Below are 11,440 nucleotides of genomic sequence, written 5' to 3'. Positions count from 1 at the left end.
CAGGACCTGGTGGAGAGGGAGGGACTGGGTTCTCCCTACCTCCCCTAGATTCCCTTATGCATAGCCCAAGGATGGGAAGCTACCGAAAAGAAAGCTGACCCAGCTGAACCCCGTTTAGGGGGTCCCTAACACATTGAACTGAAAAGAGACTACAGCAGCTGGCCCTGGTCACTAGGCCTGCTGACCAGACAGCGCACTCTCCTATGAGACTCTATTAAAAGAAACTTGTCATTCATCATTTTCTGGGGTCAGATCCTGCCCTTTCTTTGAGCCATGCATAGAGGGTCCTTGTGATGATCACCACTTCCATGTGATAGAGGGGAGGTAAGTGGTTTTTGTGGCACTGTCTCACCCCTAAACATGGCAGGCCAGGCAGAAAAGATGCTAATTGTCCCCACTTTGGCATCATGTAACCTTCAATTAAGGTGAGAGAGGTCAGAATGCTTGTCATAAATATAAAGGGAAGGGTAAACCCCTTTAAAATCCCTCCTGGCCAAAGGAAAACTCCTCTCACCTGTAAAGGGTTAAGAAGCTAAAGGTAACCTCGCTGGCACCTGACCAAAATGACCAATGAGGAGACAAGATACTTTCAAAAGCTGGGAGGAGGGAGAGAAATAAAGGGTCTCTGTCTGTCTATATGCTGTTTTTGCTGGGGATAGACCAGGAATGGAGTCTTAGAACTTTTAGTAAGTAATCTAGCTAGGTATGTGTTAGATTATGATTTCTTTAAATGGCTGAGAAAAGAATTGTGCTGAATAGAATAACTATTTCTGTCTGTTTCAGAGGAACAGCCGTGTTAGTCTGTATTCGCAAAAAGAAAAGGAGTACTTGTGGCACCGTAGAGACTAACCAATTTATTTGAGCATGAGCTTTCGTGAGCCACAGCTCACTTCATCAGATGTTTACCGTGGAAACTGCAGCAGACTTTATATACACACAGAAATCATGAAACAATACCTCCTCCCACCCCACTGTCCTGCTGGTAACAGCTTATCTAAAGTGATCAACAGGTGGGCCATTTCCAGCACAAATCCAGGTTTTCTCACCCTCCACCCCCCCACACAAATTCACTCTCCTGCTGGTGCTAGCCCATCCAAAGTGACAACTCTTTACATAATCAAGTCGGGCTATTTCCTGCATAGATCAAGGTTTTCTCACATCCCTCCCACCCCCATACACACACAAACTCACTCTCCTGCTGGTAATAGCTCATCTAAACTGACCACTCTCCAGGTTTAAATCCAAGTTAAACCAGAACATCTGGGGGGGGGTAGGAAAAAACAAGAGGAAACAGGCTACCTTGCATAATGACTTAGCCACTCCCAGTCTCTATTTAAGCCTAAATTAATAGTATCCAATTTGCAAATGAATTCCAATTCAGCAGTTTCTCGCTGGAGTCTGGATTTGAAGTTTTTTTGTTTTAAGATAGCGACCTTCATGTCTGTGATTGCGTGACCAGAGAGATTGAAGTGTTCTCCGACTGGTTTATGAATGTTATAATTCTTGACATCTGATTTGTGTCCATTTATTCTTTTACGTAGAGACTCTACGTAAAAGAATAAATGGACACAAATCAGATGTCAAGAATTATAACATTCATAAACCAGTCGGAGAACACTTCAATCTCTCTGGTCACGCAATCACAGACATGAAGGTCGCTATCTTAAAACAAAAAAACTTCAAATCCAGACTCCAGCGAGAAACTGCTGAATTGGAATTCATTTGCAAATTGGATACTATTAATTTAGGCTTAAATAGAGACTGGGAGTGGCTAAGTCATTATGCAAGGTAGCCTGTTTCCTCTTGTTTTTTCCTACCCCCCCCCAGATGTTCTGGTTTAACTTGGATTTAAACCTGGAGAGTGGTCAGTTTAGATGAGCTATTACCAGCAGGAGAGTGAGTTTGTGTGTGTATGGGGGTGGGGGGGATGTGAGAAAACCTTGATCTATGCAGGAAATAGCCCGACTTGATTATGTAAAGAGTTGTCACTTTGGATGGGCTAGCACCAGCAGGAGAGTGAATTTGTGTGGGGGGGTGGAGGGTGAGAAAACCTGGATTTGTGCTGGAAATGGCCCACCTGTTGATCACTTTAGATAAGCTGTTACCAGCAGGACAGTGGGGTGGGAGGAGGTATTGTTTCATGATTTCTGTGTGTATATAAAGTCTGCTGCAGTTTCCACGGTAAACATCTGATGAAGTGAGCTGTGGCTCACGAAAGCTCATGCTCAAATAAATTGGTTAGTCTCTACGGTGCCACAAGTACTCCTTTTCTTATTTCTGTCTGTGTATCTTTTTTGTAACTTAAGGTTTTGCCTTGAGGGATTCTCTATGTTTTGAATCTAATTACCCTGTAAGGTATCTACCATCCGGATTTTACAGGGGGGATTTCTTTACTTCTATTTACTCCTATTTCTATTAAAAGTCTTCTTGTAAGAAAACTGAATGCTTTTTCATTGTTCTCAGATCCAAGGGTTTGGGTCTGTGGTCACCTATGCAAATTGGTGAGGCTTTTTACCAAACCTTGTACAGGAAGTGGAGTGCAAGGTTTTGGAAAATATTTGCGGGGAAAGACGTGTCCTGAGGAAATAGAAAGATACATCCTAGATGGGAAGCCCAAAACTGTAATCGAGGCAGGAGAGATTGGAGCCAGATGGGTGGAGGTGGCCGAGAAGAAGAAAACTGGTCGCAGTTGGAGCGGAGATCAGAAGGGACAACCCCAGACCACACTCTATTACCGGGGGCCGCCCAAAGCCCCACATACCTCCCAAAGAACCCTCCAGACCCCTTATCGTCCCACCACCCCGTTCTCCAGCAACCCTCCTCGCCCCAGTGACCCGTCAGCTGGACGATGTTTTAAATGTAATGAGCTGGGGCATGTAAAGGCCAACTGCCCCAAGAACCCCAACAGATTACAGTTCATTGCACCGGAATCACACCAGAGGTCCGCAGGCCCAGATACCCTTGGAGCGGAGGGAAACTGTGAGTGTGGGTGGGAAGAAGGTCACCGCATGGAGGGACACCGAAGCACAAGTGTCAGCTATCCATGCTTCCTCAGTGGACCCCAATTTAATCAACCCAGAGATCCAAGTGACAATTCAACCCTTCAAGTCCAACTCATTCAATTTGCCTACAGCCAAGTTGCCTGTCCAGTACCAGGGCTGGTCAGGAACGTGGACTTTTGCAGTCTATGATGATTATCCCATCCCCATGCTGTTGGGGGAAGACTTGGCCAATCATGTGAAGCGGGCCAAGAGGGAGGGAACGGTCACCCGCAGCCAGGCTAAGCAAGCCGTGAGGCCTAGCTCTATTCTGGAAACTTCTATCAGGACCCAGTCAGAGGTGATGGACCCGGACCCCAGGCCAATGTCTGCAACAGCAGTAGTGGATCCAGTCCCAGAGACCCAGACGGAACCAATCCCAGAACCGGAACCAGCCGAACAACCAACACCAGACCCCGTGTCAGCACTGAATCCAGTACTTGCAACCTCAACGCAAGAGGGCCCCACCGAACCTGAACCGGCAGCAGCTGATAACCCTACACAAGAGGCTCAGTCAGAGCCTGAATGCCAACATAGTGCACCAGCGGAAAGCGGTTCACAGTCAACGGAAACAGCCCCATCCCCTACATCGCTTCCAGAGGGACCAAGCATAGGTCCACAATCCAATGAGGAACTGATGTCTCCAGGATCAAGGGAACAGTTCCAGACTGAACAGGAAGCAGATGAAAGCCTCCAGAGAGCTTGGACGGCGGCACGGAGCAACCCACCGCCTCTCGGAGCAACCCACCACCTCTCAGCTCTTCCAATCGATCCAGGTTTGTTGTAGAAAGAGGACTTTTATACAAGGAAATTCTTTCTGGTGGACACCAGGAAGACTGGCATCCTCAGAGACAGTTGGTAGTTCCAACTAAATACCGGGCCAAACTCTTGAGCTTAGCCCACGATCACCCTAGTGGCCATGCTGGGGTGAACAGGACCAAAAGACCGTTTGGGGGGGATCATTCCACTGGGAGGGAATGGGCAAGGAGGTTTCTACCTATGTCCGGTCTTGTGAAGTATGCCAAAGAGTGGGAAAACCCCAAGACCAGGTCAAAGCCCCTCTCCAGCCACTCCCCATCATTGAAGTTCCATTTCAGCGAGTAGCTGTGGATATTCTGGGTCCTTTTCCGAAAAAGACACCCAGAGGAAAGCAGTACATACTGACTTTCATGGATTTTGCCACCCGATGGCCGGAAGCAGTAGCTCTAAGCAACACCTAAAAGTGTGTGCCAGGCACTAGCAGACATTTTTGCCAGGGTAGGTTGGCCCTCCGACATCCTCACAGATGCAGGAACTAACTTCCTGGCAGGAACTATGGAAAACCTTTGGGAAGCTCATGGGGTAAATCACTTGGTTGCCACTCCTTACCACCATCAAACAAATGGCATGGTGGAGAAGTTTAATGGAACTTTGGGGGCCATGATATGTAAATTCGTAAATGAGCACTCCAATGATTGGGACCTAATGTTGCAGAAGTTGCTCTTTGCCTACAGAGCTGTACCACACCCCAGTTTAGGGTTTTCCCCATTTGAACTTGTATATGGCCGTGAGGTTAAGGGGCCATTGCAGTTGGTGAAGCAGCAATGGGAGGGATTTACACGTTCTCCAGGAACTAACATTCTGGACTTTGTAACCAACCTACAAAACACCCTCCGAACCTCTTTAGCCCTTGCTCGAGAAAACTTACAGGATGCTCAAAAAGAGCAAAAAGCCTGGTATGATAAACATGCCAGAGAGCGTTCCTTCAAAGTAGGAGACCAGGTCATGGTCTTAAAGGCGCTCCAGGCCCATAAAATGGAAGCATCGTGGGAAGGGCCATTCACGGTCCAGGAGTGCCTGGGAGCTGTTAATTATCTCATAGCATTCCCCACCTCCAACCGGAAGCCTAAGGTGTACCATATTAATTCTCTAAAGCCCTTTTATTCCAGAGAATTAAAGGTTTGTCAGTTTACAGCCCAGGGAGGAGACGACGCTGAGTGGCCTGAAGGTGTCTACTATGAAGGGAAAAGTGCTGGTGGTGTGGAAGAGGTGAACCTCTCCATGACCCTTGGGCGTATGCAGTGACAGCAGATCAAGGAGCTGTGCACTAGCTACGCGCCAACGTTCTCAGCCACCCCAGGACTGACTGAATGGGCATACCACTCCATTGACACAGGTAAATGCTCACCCAATTAGAGTCCAACCTTACTGGGTGTCTCCTCAAGCTAAAACTGCTATAGAACGGGAGATCCAGGATATGTTACAGATGGGTGTAATCCGCCCCTCTGGAAGTGCATGGGCATCTCCAGTGGTTTTAGTTCCCAAACCAGATGGGGAAATACGTTTTTGCGTGGACTACCGTAAGCTAAATGCTGTAACTCGCCCAGACAACTATCCAATGCCACGCACAGATGAACTATTAGAGAAACTGGGATGGGCCCAGTTCATCTCTACCTTGGACTTAACCAAGGGGTACTGGCAGGTACTGCTAGATGAATCTGCCAAGGAAAGGTCAGCCTTCACCACACATCTCGGGCTGTATGAATTTAATGTACTCCCTTTCGGGCTGTGAAATGCACCCGCCACCTTCCAAAGACTTGTAGATGGTCTCCTAGCGGAATTAGGAGAATATGCAGGCGCCTGCCTTGACGATGTGGCCATATTTTCGGATTCCTGGGCAGACCACCTGGAACATCTACAAAAAGTCCTTGAGCGCATAAGGGAGGCAGGACTAACTGTTAAGGCTAAGAAGTGTCAAACAGGCCTAAACAGAGTGACTTACCTTGGACACCAGGTGGGTCAAGGAACTATCAGCCCCCTACAGGCCAAAGTGGATGCTATCCAAAAGTGGCCTGTCCCAAAGTCAAAGAAACAGGTTCAATCCTTCTTAGGCTTGGCCGGTTATTACAGACGATTTGTACCGCAATACAGCCAAATCGCTGCCCCACTGACAGACCTAACCAAAAAGAAACAGCCAAATGCTGTTCAGTGGATCGAAAAATGTCAGAAGGCCTTTAACAAGCTTAAAGCGACACTCATGTCTGACCCTGTACTAAGGGCCCCAGACTTTGACAAACCGTTCCTAGTAACCACAGATGCTTCCGAGCGTGGTGTGGGAGCAGTTTTAATGCAGAAAGGAACTGATCAAGAATTCCACCCTGTAGTGTTTCTCAGCAAAAAAACTGTCTGAGAGGGAAAGCAACTGGTCAGTCACTGAAAAAGAATGTTACGCCATGTCTACGCTCTGGAAAAGCTACGCCCATATGTTTGGGGACGGCGTTTCCACCTGCAAACCGACCATGCTGCACTGAAGTGGCTTCACACCGTCAAAGAAAATAACAAAAAACTTCTTCGGTGGAGTTTAGCTCTCCAAGATTTTGATATCGACATCCAACACATCTCAGGAGCTTCTAACAAAGTGGCTGATGTACTCTCCCGTGAAAGTTTCCCAGAATCAACTGGTTAAAATCATCCTTGAGATGTGGAAAATATTGTTAGTCTTTATGTACTTGGTAGTATATTTAGAGATGCATGTGTCTTATTAACTGTGTTTTTCCTAGAGCTCCAGGAAGAAATCCCAGCCAGTGTTTCACCCTAGCTGAGATTTGGGGGGCGTGTCATAAATATAAAGGGAAGGGTAAACACCTTTAAAATCCCTCCTGGCCAGAGGAAAACTCCTCTCACCTGTAAAGGGTTAAGAAGCTAAAGGTAACCTCACTGGCACCTGACCAAAATGACCAATGAGGAGACAAGATACTTTCAAAAGCTGGGAGGAGGGAGAGAAATAAAGGGTCTGTGTGTCTGTCTATATGCTGCTTTTGTCGGGGGTAGAACAGGAATGGAGTCTTAGAACTTTTAGTAAGTAATCTAGCTAGGTATGTGTTAGTTTATGATTTCTTTAAATGGCTGAGAAAAGAATTGTGCTGAATAGAATAACTATTTCTGTCTGTGTATTTTTTTGTAACTTAAGGTTTTGCCTTGAGGGATTCTCTATGTTTTGAATCTAATTACCCTGTAAGGTATCTACCATCCTGATTTTACAGGGGGGATTTCTTTACTTCTATTTACTCCTATTTCTATTAAAAGTCTTCTTGTAAGAAAACTGAATGCTTTTTCATTGTTCTCAGATCCAAGGGTTTGGGTCTGTGGTCACCTATGCAAATTGGTGAGGCTTTTTACCAAACCTTGTCCAGGAAGTGGGGTGCAAGGTTTTGGGAAGTATTTGGGGGGAAAGACGTTTCCAAACAGCTCTTCCCCAGTAACCAGTATTTGTTTGGTGGTGGTAGCGGCCAATCCAAGGACAAAGGGTGGAATATTTTGTACCTTGGGGAAGTTTTGACCTAAGCTGGTAAAGATAAGCTTAGGAGGTTTTCATGCAGGTCCCCACATCTGTACCCTAGCGTTCAGAGTGGGGGAGGAACCTTGACAATGCTCAACTCAAAGACCCCGAGTGATTCCTCCAGCAAAACCAGGGTTAACAAGACTTGGCATTCCTGATGTTTCCACAGTAAAAAGCAAGCAGAAAATAAAACAACTTTAAGGAAAAAAAATAAAAATACCCACAACAATTTTTTTTCAGGTCTTCTTTATTAATCACATCTGTTTAAATGCCTTTTGCAGATCACCCCTAAGTATTACTGTCCTTACTACTGCTGTAATTAAAATAAATAAAATATCAGCTCTTAATAGTTCATACTAAGTGGTTTTGAAGGATGTTCTTGTCTCAGTTGATGCAGGGTTGTTTACAAAGCTGCATTAAACTACACTTTTAATTCTTTCAGGTGTTCAACCACACATAACTATGATCGCGACAGGAAGTGGGGTTATTGTGCTTCTGTGTCCAAAGACCATGTAGGTAAGGCAAGTAATTAATAACATCAGCAACAAGCCTCTGAAAAGGACAATTGCCCCGCAATATCCAGTATTTTGTTATTAATTATTATTAGATGGTGATTTATTCTTAATCCATCACGAGTGCATGATGCTTTATAGACAAGTAAAAGGTGAAACCCTTGTTCTGGGGATCTCACAATCAAGGTTGGACATAACACAGGGAAGTGGAAGTAGGGGAAGGATGATATTTCCACAGAATAAGGAACTTACTAGGTTATTTCTTGTGCGGTATGCACGCTAGAGGCCAGATCTTCGGCTGGTGTAGCTACACTGATGTCTGTATAGCTACACTGATTTACAGCAACTGAGGATCTGGGCCTTTCTCTATTTTAAAAATATTAAAATATGAACTATTCATATAATAGTGTTGGGTTTAAACTTTTTTTCTGGAGTCTGGATCAGTGCTGGAAAGTGAAACCTGTCATTTGTCCATCACACTCGCGCACTCTGTTCCCATGTATGTTTTCAGTACCCCATGCTGTGAAATTAAAGCCTGAGCCCCATTCTTTGGTTAAATGTCAGTGCTATTCCTGTGCATAGGGAAAATCCTACTCGCTATAGGTGAGGCCCAACTTCATCTCATATTGCCAGGCATGCAAAACAGTATCTTTCTGGGGAAAGGATATGGATGAATCCTGGACTCACTCCCCCTATAATACATTCTGCATCAGTCACCAGCTCTAGGTCTGGAGGGATCAGCAGCATGTTTAGATGCCCTGTAGGAATATCCAGGTATGGAAGTGACGTGACTGCTAGACTGCCAAAAGGCTATATAGAAAAAAACAGCCTATCTCCCTTTGGGCTTTCACACTCACACTCTCCAGGTTCAACATGTTCCCTGCCTCCCTTTCTTGGCTTCCCAAGATTTAGCAGATAGGAGGAAAGCAAGTCCTGCATGCAGCATTTGGGCACACAAAGAAGGCACACAAGTAGTCCTGGCAAATTACGGCTCTAAATGTAGTCATGCTGCAGGAGCACTGAATTCATGAGGTTGCTAGCACTGCACTCTGCGCTTATGTAATGGAACTGTGTTTCATTTGGTAAGTTATGGAATTAAAGCAATCTTTCTAATAATAGCAGTGGGCAAAGTAAACCGTGTCAGGCAACCCTTTCATTGTAAACTAGCTGTGTTATTCCATGGGCATCTGGCACAGTAGGAGCCATTTCTGAAGGAAGGAATAGTGCCTGGTGCTCTGTTTTTACAGGAATCACCTTCTTTTAATTGATGTGCCCAGGACTAGCCTTCTGCACAAACAAGTGACCATTTGGGGGGGTATCTTCCTATTTATGGTACTTGTATGGCCCCTGTTACAGTAGTATCTCATCCTTCATGTATTTATGGGGAACCGAGGCTCGGTGACTTACCCAAGGTCTTGGAGGAGTTTGTGGTGGAGCAGAGACTGGAAGCCACGTCTCCCTTGCCCTGGTGTTCTAGCCACTAGACCATCCTTCCTCCTCACTGAGTTACACTTGTAGGCTGTTCCTGTTCCCCTCCACCACATCATCAGATGATAAAACAGTTCTGGCTGTGTCTCTGACTTTTTTTGTTTTGTTTGTAATTTCTTTTAAACAGTTGCATTTTTTTAATAAATAAGGAAATATTTTCTTCCTCACGCTAAACACACAGATACTCTACTGTCAGCTACTATTTCCTGAATAATGCACAGAAAGAGAGTAGAGCTTCAAAAATAGATTGTCTTATGAAGGATTCATATGAAAAAAAAAGATATTGAAGTGACTTCTTCAAAGAGGATGAGGAAATATCAGCGTTCATTGCAGAAGAAGCTGAGAACAATGAAAAGGGTCGTCAGCTGAACACGGGCAGGATTTTCCCACAGATTTTATATAGCAAAGAGCAATAGTACTGTATGCACATCATTTTGATTGTCCGCATAAAATACGAAGTAAAGGTCTGTAGCAAACTCTTTTAGATGTAAGCGATTTTGGACCCAGTTGGTTGCATACTAATGTGTGGCTGGATCTTGTGAAATTGTCTGCACCATTAATAAATAGAGGGGCGTTATCAGATCAGAAACATGTACTAGCTAGTTAAACTCCCAGAGAAGAGCCATATCAGTATGGTGAAAAGTGTCCTATCCAAATTGAAAGTAGTCCAGGAAGTTGGGTGATGTGGTCAGACTGCTGAGAGCAGGTGACTCACTACTTCAGCAGGGCTCTGGAGAAGTTGAACTCAAGATGGTTGTTAGCAGTTGTGAAAGGAGTCAAGTGAGGGTTTTCTCACAAAGGAGGGATGATATCTTGGGATGGCTCTAGGCACAGACTGGATGGACAGCTGCTTGGGGCACCATGTTTACCAGGGATCCATAACTCTGGGAAGCGTTCCAGGCAGGAAGAAACAATCTGGCCAGAATACTCCTGTGCTGTAGGAGCACATCCCTGATATGGAAGTTGCAGGAGTACCTGGGCTGTCCAAACGATAAATAGTGAAGCAGAGGGGAGAAGAGATGAGGATGCCAGGGGAAGACCGATGGGAAATGACCCAGGGATATATATGGGGTTATATAGGGAATATAATGAGGGGTTCCAATGAAAGAGAGAAGGACAGAGCTAGGGGTTCTGATTTGCTGACTTAGGGGTGGTACCAAAAATGATTTGCCATGTGCTCCACTATACTGAGGGGTGACCCAGGGAGAGAGCAGCAGATTGAAAATTACAGGAATATGTAGTGATGAAACACTATATAATACAGATATTTCATAACTATAAAATGGAAGAAGCAGCAGCATAGTCATTGTGTTTACATGCTTTTTTTGATGTTCTCCTTGGGTGTGACTACCAGTATATGTACACAGGCCTAGATACTGATCTCAGTTACACCATTGTAAATCTGGAGCTAATGCCTTGACTTCAGTGGAATTACTCCAGACTTACACCAATGCAGTGAATTTTAGGAACTGGCCTCAAGTGCTTTGCTTCAGTCTTTATGTGTGGGTATATTTTTACATGTTGGATTGTCTACTTGGCAGAATTGGCATGTTGGCAGCACAGCACCCTGCTCAAAGAACAGCTCAATGGTGTAATTCTGTATTGTCTTCATGGCAGAATTTGGCTAGGAAGCATTAGATAAAGAATTCAAATGTAGGACTAATATTGGGCCAGCCTCTCAGCTAGATCAATTGGCCTCAGTGGTGAGACGCTGGTTTATACCACTTGATGAGTTAACCGAGTGTCTTTTGTTAACTAGTGTTATCCCATTAAAAAGTATTATGAACTTTATATGGTACTTTGTCATGTAAAAGGTAGTCTCCATCAATTGACTTCATGGGGACTGAGAGCAGTGGTGTCAGTTCAAATATTTCAGGGGTGAAGGGAATTCCAGTTCCTCTCCCAGGTCTCCTCTCGCCGGAGAGTCTGCCCTCCCTTTTACCACCATAGTTCATGAGCAGGTGCCCCTGGGAGCTGAGTTCTCAGCCTGACTCCCCGCCTGGCACTGTGGAGGGACAGATTCTCCATGCCCGGCGTCACAGCACCATTTGAGTGGTGGTGTTACCTCGTGTGCCAGATTGCAA

At 45.2% G+C, this 11,440-nt stretch overlaps 1 protein-coding gene across 1 annotated transcript in view; it reads left to right on the top strand.

Moving 5' to 3' along the window:
* Window positions 1–360: 360 nt before the first annotated feature.
* The window catches only part of HGFAC (HGF activator), a 54,862-nt gene continuing 43,782 nt past the window's right edge, over window positions 361–11,440 (top strand). Inside the window, exons 1-2 of the mRNA XM_075128231.1 lie at window positions 361–425; window positions 7,799–7,872. Coding sequence (XP_074984332.1) covers window positions 361–425; window positions 7,799–7,872 — 139 coding nt within the window. The remainder of the gene's footprint in view (window positions 426–7,798; window positions 7,873–11,440) is intronic.

Source organism: Caretta caretta, chromosome 4, assembly GCF_965140235.1.
Source record: "Caretta caretta isolate rCarCar2 chromosome 4, rCarCar1.hap1, whole genome shotgun sequence".
NCBI lineage: Eukaryota > Metazoa > Chordata > Testudines > Cheloniidae > Caretta > Caretta caretta.
Note: the sequence above shows the minus strand (reverse complement) of the source record. Positions and strands in the feature narration are given on the sequence as shown.